Genomic DNA, 18,429 nt, shown 5'->3' with positions numbered 1-18,429 from the left:
TCTCAGCCCCTTTTTATCTTTAATTTTTAAATTTTGAGAGAGGTTCTCAGTGAGTTTCTGAGGTGTGCGGGCTGGACTTGAACCTGTTGTCCTCCTGCTTCGGCCTCCCCGAGCGTCGGGGTTACCGCTCTGTGCCCCACTCCTGTCTTCGTCGCCATCTGGATGGATTATTAGTGTTTTCCCTATCTTGTTTCATCTCTTACCTTCCATTATTTTACTTAAGTACCTTACGGCAAATTTCAGATGCTCCGCTTCACTATAAACAATTCTGTGTGTTACTCTAACAGGTAAAGCCCTATTATGAAATGCAAAACAAAAAATAAAGTCCCAACCTTAATCACCAGACCATTGCTACATCTGATAAAATTAGTATTCCTCTTATCTCCCCTGGTACCTGTTCCATTTTACTGTCACTCAAAAATGATACTTTTAATTATTTGAATCAGGATTACAATATATCTGCACATTTGTTTCTTTATGTGAATCAAGGTCAAAGTACCACATTGCTCTGTATTTCTTTTTAAATTTCTGTTTTCTCATGCCATTTTTTTCTCCCTGAAAGCATAGCAGACATCATAACATGTAAGATTTTCCAGATTCTGGGTTTGGATCCAGTTCCACCCTGTTTCTCTACTCCCAGTATTTGCTGTACGCTGATTCTGAGCTCCGTGGAACTGACTGAAGCCAGGGCCGGCTTCTGGGCTAGAACCCACGTGAGCCCACCCTCTTGTGTCACCGTGGGAGATGCGCCTCTGCTCAACTGTTAATGATGTGAGGGTGGATGCAGCTGTTCACTGTCCTCAACTTGGGGGAGGGATTACAAATGTCGGTATTGACATTTTACCAAATGAACACTTCCTAGATTGGTACCAGAATGATGATTCTGTCACTCCTTGGAATGAATTGTTAAAAGGAAAGTTATCACAGTTTGTACTTTTAGAAGATTTGCTAATGTTTCCTGCTGAATTTTTAAATTAAGTAACAGGGAAGAAGAAAATGTATTAGTATTCACAGAGATTGAGACAAATTTTCAAAAATATGGACTATAGTTACTATTGGCCTTTAAAACATTTCATTATGAACTTTTGAAAAGATTATTCGTACTCATTAAAGATATATCTGAAATAATTGCATATCATTCCATATAAGATCTGTATTTCCATGGGTACACAGTACCTTGAGACTGCAGGATGGTTTACACTTTCAGGATGTTTCACAAGCTCTTCCTTTGCAGATTACTAAGTGTGGTGTGCTGTGATCTGGATGCCCTGCTCCTCCTGGAGGCTCAGTATCAGGTGTCCAGGGTCCTACTGCGCGCTCAGGAAGAAAACCGCTCAGAGACCTCCGGGAGCCACAGGTGGGAGCGGTGTCGGAGCGTGAGAATAACAAGTCCTTACAGACACTTTATTAGACAGCAGTTTTCTGTACAGCTGGTTTCTTACCATCTGAATTCAATAGATTTAAACAACAGAGTAAGAAGCAGTTAAAGTAGAAATGTGAGTTTATGGCACTTTTGGAGAGGGCTTGCAGAGTCCTACTGTGGAAGTTAGCGGCTGTTTTCTTATTTGTATTTCTATGGTTTAGTTAAGCCCTGACTTTATTAATGATTCTATGCAGTTATACCACTTTTAAGTTCACCTGCATGTATGCAGTGACCTACTGAATAAAGCGTCTGACTTTGTGTCCCTTTTGGATGACTCTCTTCTCCACTCTCAGCTATGGCCGTCCATGGTCATAAATTCTGATTATTTGCAGAGTGAAACTGTGATGATATCGTAACAGTTTCTGTCTCACCATCACCTCCGTGTGAGTCATCAGCTGCCATTGCTTTCATTTCTATAATTTTGGAAAAAAGAGTCGTCCAGGGCCGGGGATTTAGCTCAGTGGTTCCCGCGCCTGCCTTGCAAGTACAAAGACCGAGTTCAATCCCCCGTACCGAAAATAAAAAAGAATAGTCCACTCCGTGTAGCCAGGTCTTGGGAATTTAGAGTGTGCTACTTGGCGCTATAAGTTGATGGGGAGGAAAAAGACGAACAGATCACAAAGTGTGGCGGCTGCTGCCCAGCAGCATTTAGACTTTAAGTTCGAGGCACTGGGTCTGGGCTGTGAGAGCACCTTGGCTTAATGAATAGTGGGCCACTGTAGAAATAATGAGAACTTAATCGCATTTCGTTAAAGTCCCACAACATTTATGTGTCAAGGAAACACGGTTCTGTTGGTGCCACTAGTCGTGTGTCATTATGTGTCCATCATTTATCTCCTCTCTAGCTAAGAAAGCTACAATACAAAACGAATTTAGCCCTTTCGTGTATTTTATGCAAAGCACTGATAAATACCCAGTTTTCCAGATGTTCCTGCTTTTCTTCTCTACAATCTGGTGACGTGATTTTAAAAAATAAATTATTGTCAATGAAGGAGTTATCAGAATGGCCATATGTAATGTTTTCTAGGGATTTTATAATCGATGGCTTATCAGTGGAGAGAAACCACGTTCTCGTGAGAATGAATGTCATCGGGGGGCCGTCGGAGCGGACTCTGCCCCCACGGGTGCTGGAGAAGGTTAGTGCCTCAGAGCGAGGCAGGCAGCCGGGTCAGAGGGTGGGCAGGACCCCACACATGTTGTGCCACACAGCTGGACTTCTGCCGCGGCCACACTGGGGCACGAGTCAGGTCCTAGCCGAGCCAGCACTGTCCGGCCCGGTCTCCAGTCTGTCTGTGTAGCGGAGCAGGTGCTGTGCTGCGGAGAGCTACTCCTTCCTCCTGGTGTTTCTGAGCGCCCTACTTCTAGCGCCTCTCTTTTTCACGATGGTTAACTCCATGAGGCCCCTGTTTGTCTTGTGTTCTTTGGCGATACAGAGCCTTCCTGCATCGGCGTCTGCTTGGTATCGGTTTCTCACGAGGCGTATTGTTCTTGTTGTCTAGAACATTCTCGACTTGATTGCAGTTCTGGGAAAAATGAGGTAGAAATGATTGGCAACACAAGGAAAACAGTTTCAGGGGAGGAAAATACAGGTTTCTTTTGATGATTATAATTTTGCTTTCATTAAAAAAAATGTTATGTCATCACTATCAATCCTAACACCCTGTGTCTATCTTCAGTGCTTAATGTCGTTTCTTTTACGTTTTATTTTAGTTGTTATCTTTTGGAATAGTGAGTTATATTATATATTAACTTTTGGTTAATTGGGCAACAGTCCTAGAACTTACAAGCAAAAATCCAGTGTAAATTAATGATATTTCTGAAAACGCTAAATTTGAGTATTGTTATAAACTATTTCCTGAAGTTTTTTATTTGCTTGTCTTTCAGGGTGAAAATCCATACCCTTGGCCAATGTTTTCATGTTATCCCTTGCCACATTGCTACCTCTCAAAAGCTATGAGAAATTGTTATGTAAAACAAGGTAAAATATTACCAAGTCCTACGTTATTTTTCATTCTTTTGTTACAATTCAAAACAATAATATATTAGGAGGATAATATCAAATGTTTATTCAGCATTATATAGAGGTTCACATATGCCTACTTCCTTTTAACTTTTACTTTTTCTCTTTTTTCCTACTAATGAGGCCGAGTAATTCCACCTTTTTGTGAGTAAGGTAATAAATCTTTCTAGTGGCAACAGCTGTTTGGATTTATTTATTTATTTATTTGCTGGATGAGACAGGGTCTCACTATGTAGTTGAGACTGACCTGGAACTCATTATGTAGCCCAGGCTGGTCTCAAACTCACAGCGATCCTCCTGCCTCAGCCTACAGGCGTGAGCCACCACGCCCGGCATAGCTGTTTGGTTTTAAAAAGTAACTGGTGCTTTTTGATTTGTTGGATTCTAGGGATGTAAAAGGTTATTTATTCAGCACGTGCCACACAAACGTTCTCTGTGCCTGTGACTTTGGGAGGTGCCGAGCAGAGTGGCGCACACTGGGGCCAGCGTCCTTCCCCTGAGATGCTCTCCAGGAACCCGGGAAGTTGTACACTGCGGGGCGAGAGACGCCGGGGGTTTTCTGGGTAACGGAGCTGTCTGGAGGGAGATGCAGAGGGGCTGGAAAAGCAGGTTCTGTTGAGAGAGCCCTGGAAGGGGCGCCGACCGCGAGTGCCAGCAGGCTGAGGCCGGGCTTGGATCTCAGCCGCAGCGGGGACCTCAGGGACTCGGGTTGGCGAATCCAGGTGAGGCAGATGGAGTCTGCGGTGTGTCAGGAGCGTCTCCCGGTGCGTGGGGAACCTGCGTGGGGAAGGAATCAGGCCGCTTTCCCACAGCGGGTGCCCTGGACGCTTCTCCGCGAGCCTGAGCCTTTGCTTCGATGCCCAGCGACTTTCAGGACACCGAGGCAGGACCATCTCAGGCTCCCTACGGGTATCTTCCAGGGACCCCAAATCGTTCTCAGGCCTCCGCTGCCCGGCTTTCCTGCTCTACTTCCGGTCACTGTATCTGAATTCTTTGTCCTGTTTCACATTTCAGCACCGGGTTCCCAGTGCTGGGCCCTGGGCTCCAGGCACCCGGCTGGGCCAGGGACAGCGCCCGCACAGGGCGAGCGGTTCGTCTCTCCCCCTGCCTGGCCCTTCTCCCACTCTCCTTTCCCTGCTGTAACATTTTTCTTTCCAAAGTTTCGCTCAGAAATAAGTGTCTCATGTGACCATGTCTTTGATCATCTGTTTCTTCAACACTGTGGTAAATTGAACAAGGTGGACAATTTTTTTAAAAAGATGTAAATAGTCACTTTCCTAAGGAGAAAACAAAACCCGCCTTAACTTTAGGGAAGGGTGTGTGGCGGTGTCTCCCTGCTCCTGTGCCCCTCCTGAATGCACCTGCAGGAGGACGGAGGGTGCGGCTCTGTCCCCGGCCGCAGTGGGCTTGCTGCCCGTGCCTTTCTCTCCCAAATGGGCATCCCCAGGGTCTCTCGGCCCTCCTTCCTCTCCTTCCCACACTGCCTGGCTGCCTGGGCTGTCTGTGGAGATGCTGGCCTGAAGGCCACTTCCCCTGTACCTCGTCCTCTTGTCTGAGACCGGCTCAGAGCTCCCCTCTCCCTGCTGACCTGCGGCCGTCACCTGTGCCCCTCCTGCGAGAGCTGTGCCTGCCGCTCGGTGTGCCCAGCGCCCTCCCGCTTGGCCTCCCTTCCACGACCTCTACAGGTCCTTAACTCTGCATGCCCTGAACGCCACTCACTCAGCCAGACCTCCTGACCAGGGACTTTGTGTTACTATCTCTAATCTGCTACAGCTTTTCATTTCTTAACTTTGTTGTGATTTTTTATTACTCCCTGTTTGCGGTACAGAAATTTAACCTTCTGTGTGGGGCTGGTGTGTGTGCCTACACATCCGGTTTATTTTCTGACCCCGCTGCCTCCCGTCCGTCCCTCTGCTCTACCTCTTGATCCCTTTCTCGTTTGAGAAAGCCCTGTCCATTTCCTGTTGTCTTTCTTGGATTTTGCTCTTTATTTATACTTTGGGTTTTCTGTATAAGAGAACCATGTGAGATTTGCAAGTTGGTTTTTCACTTAACGTTATCAACTAGAGGTGCATCTGTTTTCCTGCAGATGACTCAAGTCCATCCTTCATGGCAGAGTGGGCTCCACTGTGGGTAAATAAGCACCACATTTTCTTGTTCCGGGTATCTGTTCATGGACGTACAGGCGGCTTCCAAGATTGAGCTGTGCTGCAGTAAACGCAGGTGTGCACATGGGTGTGCGTGTGTCGTGGTAACGTGATGTCTTTAACTCTTTTGAGAAGATACCTAGAAGGGAAATAGCTGGGTCAAGTGGCGTTTCTAGTTTTAGTTTTTTGAGGAATCTCCATGTTAATTCAGTTGATTTTTTAAATTGACAAGTATGAATACTATATGTATATACATGTGTGTGTATGTACCCTGTATGTATTCTGCACCTTGTGTCCTGAAATGTGTGTACATTTCAGTGATAGACACACACGCACACATGGCAGACTCAATCAACCTGACCGACTTGCGTCTCTGGTCGCTGGAAATACTTGCTTTTGTGGTGAGAACACGTAGAACTCCTCTGTTAATACACAGCAGGATGTTTTTAAGTTTAGTCGCGGTGCTGGATGACTAGAGCTCTTTACCCTTTTCTCCTAACTGACATTGTGCAGTTTGACCGAACATCTCCTCCAGCCCTGCAGCCCAGGCCTTGGCTCCCCTGTTCTCTCTGTTCTGGGACCTCAGAGCTCTGAGACTCATGCACGAACAAGCCACGCAGGACTCCGTCTCTTTGCGTGTCTTCTGTGGTACATAGGGTCCTATGGGTCTGTGCATGTGATCACAGACGGCAGCACTTTTCTTTTTCAAGGCTGAGGTCTTTCTTTGTTGTTATTTTGTTGGTTTTGAGGGAGAAGTAATTTCCACTGGATCATTTTTGAAAACCAGCCAGTATATTTTGCTCCCATATTTAACTGTCTTCTGGTGAATCCACTTTCCTTTTCCTGAAGTCCCCCTGCTCTCCTTCCCGTTGCTGCAGGATTTCTGAAGGCATTGTCTGCACCTGGTCTTCAGGGGCTCTTTCTCACATGCGGGACCTGCGGCTCCCTGTTTCCACCCCCAGTGGCATCGCGTCTTCATTCTGTAGTGGGGCCGCCCCGTGGTGCCTCCCGGAGTGGACCTGCCGTGTCTAGTGGCTTCTGTGTGCCCTTGCCTGGCTCTCGCTCGCTCGTCTCCCGGCTGTGCAGGGCCTCAGCCCAGTCCTCAGCTTCCCCGTCACGGGCTCTGTCACCCTGGTCTCTCAAGGCCTCTTGGTCCATCAGCTGGGCCTCTCTGCATGGCCGCCCGTTTCTCTCTCGTGTCTCCTGGGTGCCGCTCTTCTCTGTTGTTAGCCCTCAGATCTGACACAACTGAGATCAACTCCTGATGCTCCTCCCGAATCTGCTCTCTGGGTGTTTTCCCTCATTTCAGAAATGGCCACTTTGTGCTTCCTATGCTGCACGCAATAAACATGAAGACATTTTTGGTCTTTCTCTTCATATCCCGTAAATCTGCCAAGAAAGCGCCTACTCTGCACATGGAAAATAAAACCACTTCCGTTCATCTCCCATCGCTCTCCTCTCTCACCTGTCGCGGTGTCCTGCCGGGTACAGTGGCCAGATGGATACCATTGAAACGGACTTGTAACGCTGTCTAACTGAATCCTTGATGGCTTCCTTGCTATTTACAAGGCCCAGGACCTTTGTGACACCCTTCCTGGCACATGCTTTGCTTTAGGGAATGTGGTACAATCTAAGGCCCTTTCCCACTGTACTACATAGGAACTCTTACCGTGTTTCTGTGTATTCGTGAAACAGAAGTGTTTGAATAAGACATGATTCCCAGTTTGATAGTAGCACTTGATAAATCCTGCCTCAACCCAGTCTTGCTGTAGTTCTTGGTCAAGAGGAGGGAATGCTTTGGCATCAGTGGAGAGCTTAGGAGGTGCCCTGGGAAGAGATGTTAAGATATTTATTCAGCTCACCATGACTGATCGCATTCCACTGTTGCAGGTGTCTGTGCCACTGATAATAGACTCAGGCACCAGAAAACAGGAGAGGAAGTCAGGAACCTGTCTAGCTTTCCTTTGGACTCAAGGGGTACAGAAATGGTATGTCTGGAATCAGTGAGAAAAGTTAGCCATGTATGCTTTTAACAGGCATAAGGCTGAACTGAAAGTGGTTATAATTAATAAACTATTAATTTTGCATTTTCAAAAATACTATGCTCAAGCTAGTAATACTTTAAGGCACCGCAAAGGATATTTTAAAAGCAAGACTTATGTACTTTCCATTATGCTTTCTGACTCAGAAGTGATGATTCACTGACTCTGACAGGTGTTATTTTAGTCATCATTTGTGCTGCAGAATTTTGGTTTATTGTTTCGCTGTTGTGGAAAAAAGTCCCTTCAGCTGTGTGCCCATGGTGACACCTTCCTCATTTGTCTACCAGCGTCAAGATTTATCCTGCTTGCTGCAGTTGGCATCTCCTCATCTGTTAAATTGTCTCTTGTTAGCTCCTTGGCATCGATGTTGGCTGTTAGGTGATTCATCTTCATCTGTAAATGAGAATCCGAGATGTCACCTGGTTCAGTCGTTCCTTGTGAACATTTTCAGTGTCGCTGTATCCAGATGTACACAGCCCTTTCAAAGCTGCTGATTAACGTTTGCGTGTAAGAGAACCTGCACCATTGTGCACGTATGCACATGCGTGTGTCTGCATATGAACACAGACATGATGTGGCACACACGGAAGCTTTACTCAGTAGAAATGATCTCTGCTCGGACTCTCATTTCTCTGTCATCTGAGAGTTCAGACAGTGTTGGGGTCTCCTAGAGGAGGGAACTTGGGCAGATGACCGTGGACACAATGAATGACCAAAAGCTGATGGCTAATGGCAAAGTTTATTCTGACACAGGGTCTTACATAGTAGTTTCAAGGCCACACCCACAAGCATGATCACAGTGGTTTGATGATTAACCTCAGTCACAAGGAGGCATGAGTAAGATAAACAGCAGTCACAGGAAGCGACAAGCAGATACACACTGTTCAAGATAAGAACATAACATCATGATAAAACAACATCTGTTTTTGACCAGAAGGGAGTGTAAACCGGAAACAAGAACAAAGAAGGAATTAGGGGGTTGTTTGTAGGTCAAGGGACTTGGCTCCAGCAGGTCGCCTTGAGACCCTTGTGCCCTGGTGAGAAGCAGCATTCCAGGACTCGAGGTCGGTGCTTCAGCCGTCTGTCCTCTCGTGCCCCAACAAGACAGGTAGAGTGAAAGGTTCTAGTGCAGTTCAGCAGTATCTTGGTTCACGAACTTAATTCTTCCCATAGTTCTGGTTGCAAACTGAATTGGATGAGAACGAAATTAAATGCGATGATTAGGTTCATCGTTGACTTTTGGGGGAAATTTGATTCGGTTCTCATCCAATTTGGTTTGTGACCAGAATTGTGGAAAGAATTAAATTTGTGAACTGAGGTCCCACTGTAACTTGTGTTGCTACCTCTGTCGTTCAGCCTTCCCCTCACTGGATAAGATACCCGATGCCCACAACGTAAAAGACAGATGTTCATTTAGCGGGTGGTTTCATAGAGTCCAGTCCAGCGTCATCTGGCTCCATCACAGTGACATCATGGTGACGGTGTGACAGAATTTAACCTGTGGTGACTCTGGGAAGCAGAGTAGCGGAACAGTGCCAGAGAAGACGGGGCTATGACCTCCATGGCTCGCCAAGAAACCATCACATTCCACCCCTGGCTGACATTCCCATTGAGACACAAAGGAGTAAGAGGATACAAGAGAGTTTGACCCAAAGCAAGACTGAAACCCAGCAGGGCAAACGTTATGTCTCCACTCCATTGTGTCTGCCTGACACACCAGAAGTTTGCTTTACTAATTCCCTGGGTGGCTCCTAAGCTAGTCAGAATGACGTTAAGCTTAGCTGTCACACTAGTTTTGCAGAAGACAGAAGGGAGGAGAGTGAGAGAAAGAAAGTGTTATTTAGTGTTTAAAAAGCAAGGACCAATTAGCATTTTAGGAGCTGATGATGTGAGCTGCTGGAGATCCACTTATAACTTTCCTCTTTGAAACAGCATGGCCTAAGATGGTGATCTTGTTTGTTCTTATTTTTTTGAGCTGGAATTAGGTCTTTTAGGAGTTACTATTACAACTCATTGGTTACAACCTAGTCTACTATGTTCTGTTCTGGGTACTCAGGATGTGGCTCTCTTTCTCACAGGAGGAGGGCGAATCTGGAACTCCCATACTGAAGATTAAGATGGAATAAAGAATTGAAGGGCAAATTCAGCTATTGAAAGCATTAGACATATCTCAGAAAGACATGAAATGTGTTCTCACTTCCCTATCTAGCATCCTGTATTTATTACTTTTAAAAATGACTTTTATCACATTTATTTAGACTGAAATGTAGTAAGCAATCTCAATTACACTTGTATCCTATACACTGTACTGCCGTTGAAGAAACCCTTTCGATGTGCTTCTTCTCTGTTAGGCCGGTATCTTCTAAGAGGGGACTGGGTTTTTGTCTTACTGTTTTGTTTGCTTCTAGTGCCCTAAACCAGGCAGGGGTGTGGCCAGATGGCATTACGTGCCTTTCTGTGAGCTGAGAAATCTAAGGGGGGCATTGCTGAAAGCCTGTGACAAAGTGAATGTCTGGGTGTTTCGAGGAGCTCCTCGAAGTTGCTCTTAACCTGGGTGGCCACCAGAAGCCCCTCCCAGAAGTCCACTTCCTGGTGGCTTTCTGAGAGGAGGCAGAGAGACGCCAGTGTGAGCCACTGGTGTGGGCAGCTGCACCTCTTCCCTGCTCGGCCTCCTCTTCTGGCCTCCAAGAGTGGTTACTTTGCACATTCTGGACAACAGCAAAAGTCATTTTTCACTTTTATGTCAACTTTATTGAAATATAATTAACATGCTATGCAAGTCGGCATTTAAAGTATATAACGTATGTTTCCACTTACAGTGTATATTCAGTGCATGTCTGTATATTCACAGATATGCTCAGCCATCACTGTAGATGGTGAACCAGCAGCACACGCACCACAGCGGGCTGTCTGTTTCCTGAAAGCTCTAGGAGGTTCACCATCACTGTCATGGATAATTTTAGGACATTTCATTGTCTAAAAAACCCCCTATGCCCTGGTTCCCTCCCCGCTTCACCCAGACCTCAGTGTAAGACGCCTCTTCCACCGTCTGTCTCTAGAGCTTTCTCTGGCCTGGCCTCTCACTGGAATGGAATCAATCATATGTGCTGTTTCTATGTGGTCTAAAACGTCCTCCATCCTTGCTTATCTGCCCGCCTGGTCCCTTGTTTCTCTGACGGCTTTTGTTCCTTACAGTGCACCCTGTGTGGTTTGTGTGCTCTGTGGTGGATGGTCTGCACATGAACGGGCTCCCGGGAGCTCATGTGTCCAGGGCCTCGGCCCCACGTGGGGCACTGTGGGAAGTGGCGGGAGTCCGACCCGTGGGGTACGGGTGGAGGAAGTGGCATCCTTGTGCCTGCCTCGGAGCGGGCCTCTAGGGCCCAGCCGGTCCCCGCTCTCCTCTCCTGGTCGCCATGATGTGAGCAGTGCTGTTCTGGCATTGCTCCCGTGGTGACGCTAGACCTCACCCAGGCCCCGAATGATGGAGCCAAGCAGTGCGCAGAGGCCCCCGAACCCAGGAGCCAAGGCGCACGGCTCCTCCTGATTTGTTGTCTTCGGGCATTTTGTCTGAGTAGCACTGGTAGTGTGCAGCTGTAAATATTTATTGAATGACTGGATGAATCAGCATTACATTTCTTCTCCCTTTATTTTTCCCAGCGTCAGACTCTCTCTTCCAGACCTTTGTCACTAAACACTGGAAATTATTTTCAGGCTAATCCGAAGCAAATGGAGAATTTTTGCTCTTACTTGGAATAACCTCTGATCCACTCAAATTCTAAAGCGCATACAGCTTCGCAGTTAGAAGGCTTCTAGAGTGAGACTTATGTGCACATCATTCACTAAGTAGGTATTTCTATTAGAGTTATTTTGTCATTTACCAAGTGGTACTTTAGTGTTTTATAACACGTAAAAGGTCTGCACTGTTAGTATTACCTCCCATTTTTTCACAATTGAAAAAATAACCAAAAATGCATAGCCTTTTATTCTGTGATTACCTCAAATTTAGTCTTTTATAGCTTTGGTATCTTACTTTACAGCTTCTTCTATCACATCTCTACTTATCTCCTAGGAAATTGATTTTCTGCCTGGCAAAACATTCCCTTTCAAATACTGTATGAAAGTGTAAGTTTCACGGTGATAATCATTTCTTTTAATGCAACGCTCTAGGTAATGTTTGCATCCTTTAAGTTAAATTGTTCGGGTAACTCTCAGTTGGATATTTTAGATGACATTATTACAATATGAGGAAAGAGATCCATATAAAGTTTATAATACATAAAATGTAAATACATTCCTCTGTGGCCGGGGTGGCAAACCTTTTAGAGCTTTCAGTGACGGCAGACAGCTGTACGCTCGCCCCCACTGCTCTGTGACATCTTTTATTTTATTCTCTCCCAACATGAAATAGTTTTTCTTATTATAAATTAAATGAGATAAAGAGGGAGGAAATCATACAATTTCAGCAAACTCTAGTTAAAACTTTTTCAGTTTGTACATTTTCAGCCCTGAATGAAATCAACATAAAACATCTTGAATCATTAAGATCTTTATATTAACCACATGTCCTCCAGAACCTGATTCTGTCTTGGGCCAGTACCCCAAGTGCAGCTCCTGTATGATGACACCTGGGTTATCTGCATAGTTTTTGCTTTTCCAAAGGTAGCACAAGTGGAAGGCTGACCTTGTCAGTGTTGATGTCTTACATTAGGGAATGGAAGGTCTTTCTGGTAGCTACTGTCACATAGAAAGACTCTTTAACATTTTATAATTATAGAGTACTGCTGACAGAACAAATAAATAACCATTCCCATGTATTTTGGCCAATATGGAAACAAATACTAGTAGTAGATGAAGTTCGTAGAAGAGATGGAGCGTCGTGCTCTGTGCCTTGTAGTCAGAGCATTCAGTGAGTAACATAGCTCTGCCTCCATTCTTAGGGAGCCCGTGTATTTTTGCTAGTTCATGGCCATCTCTTCATCTCTGTTACGAAGAACTCTGGGATTACTTTAAATTGTTTGCTAAATTAAAAGATGTTGAAAGTCATTCTTTGCAACCACACATAACTGTTATTTCATAACTAGAACAATATCCCTCTTTTAACAAGCCATTTTTCATTAGTCTAAACTGAATTTCTGAAATAGTTATGTTCTTACTGAGTTTAACTGTAAAATGTTGCTGTATCTTGCTAATGCTATCTTTTCAGAAATAAAGTCTATGTCCATGTCCAACATTGATGACTCTTCATTTCTTCTGAATTTTCAAATTGATGGCAAGCCACTGCACAACTTTAATGCTATAGATTTTGGAATGTTTAGTTACAGAGTATGTGGAAGTGAGCTTTTTACTTAAGGAAAAGGCAGAGGAGATGGACTGTAACTGTATTTCAGTAAAATAATGAAAATTGCCCAGTCGACAGATGACTAGACTGCATTGTCTTCATTGGTGTTCTTCTGATAAAGGGTGTGAAATGCAGGATTGCTCCTGTCCTCCAGTCAGCCAAAAACAGACTCCAGCAGGCACGATTGTACCAGCACACTGGAAATGGTAAGGCCCTTGAGAAAATAAAGCAACAGATGACGGAGCTGCTGTTCTGATTTTAAGAACCACGTGTATTCTATTGTACAGATGTCGTTGTCTAGAGCTACATTAGGTGATGGATCTTCCCTTTTACCAGACTGATCCAGGCCTTTCTGTCAAATCAGACATTTCCCATTCTTTTCTTTTTCTTTTTTGCTTCTAGCCTTGGAATTAAGATTTATTCTCTGCAGATAAAGGTAACTGACTTTTATTTGACATTAACTTGCTCAGCAAGGGGACTGGTAGTGTGGCTGAGACGGTAGCTTCTCTGCTGTGTACTAATTTTGAGCTGCAGTGATAGAAATACCTAGTTTAAAAATCAGAAAATGTATTTTCTTTTTAATGGTAAAGTTTTATTTTCATGTGTTTTTACTTTTATGTTTGAGACAAACATATCAATAACTACTAGAAAATTAGGCTACCTTCTAGTTTAGGTGCAGTAGAATGATAAAGAAAAAATGAATTTTTTTAAAAAAATTTCACAGATTTCTCCTATACTAAATGCTTCATTATCAAATATTAAGGAAAAGCACAAGTGATGCAGTAAATCAAAAATAAGGGACAATTCGTATAAAACCTGCCATATTTTAATTCAGGTTGTTCCAGCAAAATAAATACTTGTCAGTTCACAGTGCCAGTGCTTCTCAGAGGCCACTCCAAGGTCTTCCCTAGCTGGTTAGGACCTAAAGGAAGGAGAGAAGTGGAATCAGAAACGGACATCAAACATTCTACATGTAAGCTTCAGGAGAATAGAAGGCGATCCCAACCGAGTCTGGGAATGCTTTGCCAGTCGCTTATGAAACCTTTCATTTATTTTTATCCCTTTCATAACATGGATTTTATAAAATGGATGCTGAAAAATTACTAGGCCTGACATCCTAACGAGGAATTACTGTTTCCTGATGAATAGCAGATGTTCTTTGTATTTATCTCAAGCATCTGTTTTTCTTCCTTTTTAAGGTTCTTCCTGTACATATAAAGCCTTTCTCTGTTGTCTATAATTGTCTCACATGATGTAAATCACCTTTCTTTCTGATAATCATTTAAATTCGATATTTTTTAATTCTGATGTACATTTTAGAAGATTTCTGTACATGTGCTTTAGACAGAGTTCAACTCTTTTCAAACAACTTGTAGATTAGCAAATACTATATTGTCTGTATCCTGTGACGGTATCTGTCCTTACCCCAATGTAATTATAGATTACAACTAGAAAAAAAACAACAACAGTGCTGTAAGAAAGGGATTGTTCTGTTCAGTCAGAGAGAAAATACAAACTTTTCCTCATGCGACCCTAGAAGTGAATATTTGCGTCATCCCAGGAGGCTGCCCTGTGCCCCAGAAGCCTCCGGCTCCGCACAAGACTTGTGAGCATGTCTGCTTTAAAATGGCACCTGCTGTGTTCTCATAATGAACATTTCATGCAGTGTTCAGTGAGTTCCGGGACAGACCTCACCCAGAGCTCGGAGCTCTAAGTGGTCACCCGTCAGCAGCGTGCTGCATCGCCCGTCTTAGTGAGTAACCTCAGTGGTACGTACGTGTGTCTCACGATTTTATATGTGAGAATGCCCGTTTCTCAGAGTTGCAGTTTTGGCCCACGACTGCCCCTTCGCCGACACACTGAACATTTGCCACGACCTTACAGTGATTCCCTTTGTCCCGTGTGGTTGACTTTTCCCCACCTCTGGCCACAGCAGCTGCTGTGAACAGGGCCCTCCCACTTCCGCGCTGCTTGTACTTTGCACCGGGCAGTTGCAGAGCTCACATCGTTGTTCCTTCTTCCCTCGTGCCGCCCGGGCTGCCCATGGCTAATGTGTGAAAGCGGTCACTTCGTGTCTTTCATCTGAGATTCTGGCTGCTGCCTGTAAAGGCGAGCATATCTCTAGGCTTTCCATCGTGAACAAATCCAAAATTCTGGGTTTTAATGTTCGTTTTCCCCCTGACTATGAGAGAGGAAACATTCCATGTAGCAATTTTGGAAAACGTGATCAGTCATATTTATTTCATTAACAGAATCACTGACTCAGAGTCGGTGCATATCTCTGAAACACATTACAGGAGAGCATCCATTTCTTTGGCCTCGTGTCTCCAGGCAAAGAGATTTTGCTGGAGTAACATTATCGGCTCCTTTCTAGACAGCTTCACTTACTCTGCACAGAGTTCGGAGGCAGGATTGATGGGTGAGTTTGGAGGAGGTGTGCAGAGCCTCGGATCAGCCTTTTTGTAGACTACTTTTAAGTGAATCTGTCTTTTGGTTATCTTATTAGCAGGAGCAGTCAGGGGAGGCCTCCGATTGGCCTCGCCCAGTCCAGGGAGGACATCTGCACAGCAGCATGGCAGCAGACCTGAGCAGTGGCCTCCTGCAGTGGTTTCTGCAGTAGCACTGATGATCGGAATTCTGGTCATCTGGACGCTTATGCTTTAGATCCAGACGTCTCCCCAAAGCTGCCTTGTGTGGGAGGTTATTGGGCTCATGGTCCTGCTGACTGCGCTGCTGTGGGTGGGGTTCGTTAGAGGGACCACTGGTGGGGTGACCTGGAGGGGTGCGTGTGCCTCCCAGCTTCTTCCTGTACCTGGCTTCCTGGCTGCCGCGTGTTGGGCACACTTTCCTCCGCTGGGCCTTCCCCATGCCAGTGCTGTTTCTGCTTTGGAGCTGCTGACAGTGGACTCGACTGTGAGCCAGAGTAACCGTTTTCAGCTCATCATGGCTCTTGCTTCAGTTCTGGTTCCCAGATACCCACACTGGACTCTTCATTCCCACTGCTGAATGGTGGACTCGGCAGGACCACGCCTGCTGATTCAGTGCCACTGGCTCTTCTGGGATTCCGTGTTCTTTTTTTTAGAATGAGAAGACAAGAATGCAAAACAGCACACAGAATGCGAAGAGAGAGAGAGAGAGGAGCACACAAGAGGAGGGCTGGGGAGGGTGAGGGTCACAGCCCCTGTTGGACAGAGGTGGTGGCAACAGCCTTTGTTTGAAAGTGTGTAAAGGCAGGGTTAGGCATAGGCAGAAGAGAAAAAGAACCAGAGACGGAAACAGATGAAAAAACACCAGCATTTGTTGGGTACTAGTAACGATGTTATTAGTTCATTTGAACAAACTACAGGTAGTTTGTTCTTAGGAAAATAGTGCAGATATTCTAAAAGAAAATAGTAAAATGGGAATTTGAATGTGTTGAATTTTTACCTGATTCATATCAAGATACATTTGAAATTAAAACTTTTTTTGTTAATATTAATGTAATTTTCAAGGAAATTATTTGCTATTTTTTGAGTTTAAAGTTTTTTAGTGTTTTGAAGGATTTTTTTTCTCTTTTGATTTAACTTGGTAATTTTCATCTAATTATTGCTTTTATTATTGAAGCTATTTTGAAAACCTTCTGTGTAGTTTACTTGTGAAATGTTTTATACAGTTCAGTCTTGATATATAAAGGTAATCTGTTAGTACTGAATATGAGAATTCTACATTTTTCCAGCCAGTCTCCATATGTATTTTGTGAGTGTGCACATTTGGTGTCTCTCTCTGTCTCCTCGTGTGTTTTATATGGGAGGATATGGGGGTAGCTCTGTATGAGGCTGTTGGCGACCCAATGTCGGTTAAGGGAATACTCTCACAGATTACCAGTCTTGAATATGAGTGTGTGTGTATGTGTCTGAGAACCGTGGAGCCGTGTGCCTGTGCACGATGGATCGGGGTGCCGAGCATTACCGCCCTGTGCCGGGGGTGCCTCCCTCGCTCCCCGTGCTGTGATCTGCGTGTCGCTGACGGATGTGCGTGTCTGTGTACAGATGTCCCTCCCAAGCTGCAGTCCCTCCTTCCGTTGTGCCAGTTACCCACCGTCACCCATTGTCTGAAGATAAATAGCTCCTCATTTTTAGACTGCATCTTGTCTGTGCGGCATGATGAAGTCTCGTGCCGCCTTCCCACATCCTTCCCAGGGTGGGGCTCTGCCCTGTGAGCGCTGCTGCCCTTGTCACGTAGCTGCGTCCACTGTCACAGTGTCGCAGTGCATCCTTGTTCGCTCACAGCAGCTCCTGAGTGCAGGTGACTGGTGCTTTGTCACAGGGCCTTCTGGTCGTTCTGTTGTGTGGGATACTGTTGGTCCCTCACTGGGTCTGATTTATAAATTAAACTATCGCATGTGCTTATGCCTAGGAAAATATGTAAGCCATGCAGGGATTGGCGCATCCGTGGTTCAGCTCTCAGCGGAAGGTCTTGGGATGTATCTTCCATGGGTGACGGGGGTTTACTGTACAGACACGTTGTACAGATCTGTAATGGCAGGAGTCTCATGAGGGCAGTGGCTGTGTCTTGATCATGATAGCCATGTGGGAGGAGCTCTGTATGTTTTCACTGAAATTAATTTTTAATTGATAATAAATTAAGTGAAAATTGTAACTTAAATTGGCAGTGTTCTGCCACCTGCTGCACCCACAAACTCTGCACCTCCCAGGGTGCCAGGCCAGAGCCAGACCTTTGTGTGTGGACCTTGGGCAAGGTCCCAAGTTTGATCCCTGGTACCAAACAAACAAACAGGCAGTATACCAGAGTAGCATACTTTTAATGGTTCAGTAGTATATTTTTTTTCAGAAAAAGGAACGAAATAGTTGACTAAAAGTTTTCCATGCTTATGCTTTCTTTGTGCTTTGAAAGACATGAATAAAATTGCAACTGAACATGCATGGAGAATGAGTATTGTTTATGTAGGTCTGGATAATGCAGTCTCGGGGTTCACACTGTTAAAACAGATCCTAAGTAATGAACCGTGCTGATAAAGGAAGCTTCAAGGACTTGTGGATACAAAGCAACAAGCCATCTTGGGAGCTTTCTGTAATTCAGCATCCATTTTATAAGCTTTTAGTGAATGTGATAAATAGGAACTAACTTACAGAAAATGTGTTTTCCTTTGAAAGTCAGACGCAGCACTTTTCCTGGCGTTTGCACCTTTCTGTATGTTTAGCATCAGTGCCCAGGTTTCCGTGTGCACAGTGTGCTGTATTCTAAAAACATGATGTTTTTGTCCTTCCTCTTAGGGGCTGATCTGAGCGAGCTGTTGTCGTGCCTCACAGTGTCAGAGAAGCAGGCTGAGTGGGCAGAAGACTGCCGAAGACAGCTCTGCACTGCGATGAAGGCCGAGGGTGCCGGCCTCAGCGGAGGTGGTGAGTGCATAGCTTTCCTCGGTGGTGTCTGGGTTTTTTTTTTTTTTTTTTTTTCCTGAA

The 18,429-nt window shown here is 44.9% G+C and overlaps 1 protein-coding gene across 1 annotated transcript in view; it reads left to right on the top strand.

The window, feature by feature from the left end:
• Positions 1–18,429, top strand: part of Tbc1d32 (TBC1 domain family member 32) — a 149,467-nt gene that overhangs the window by 93,132 nt on the left and 37,906 nt on the right. The window contains exons 24-27 of the mRNA XM_010638253.2: positions 1,235–1,357; positions 2,451–2,559; positions 3,308–3,401; positions 18,244–18,369. Coding sequence (XP_010636555.1) covers positions 1,235–1,357; positions 2,451–2,559; positions 3,308–3,401; positions 18,244–18,369 — 452 coding nt within the window. The remainder of the gene's footprint in view (positions 1–1,234; positions 1,358–2,450; positions 2,560–3,307; positions 3,402–18,243; positions 18,370–18,429) is intronic.

Source organism: Fukomys damarensis, unplaced genomic scaffold (assembly GCF_012274545.1).
Source record: "Fukomys damarensis isolate Sample0158 unplaced genomic scaffold, DMR_v1.0_HiC HiC_scaffold_14, whole genome shotgun sequence".
NCBI classification, from domain to species: Eukaryota; Metazoa; Chordata; class Mammalia; order Rodentia; family Bathyergidae; genus Fukomys; species Fukomys damarensis.
Note: the sequence above shows the minus strand (reverse complement) of the source record. Positions and strands in the feature narration are given on the sequence as shown.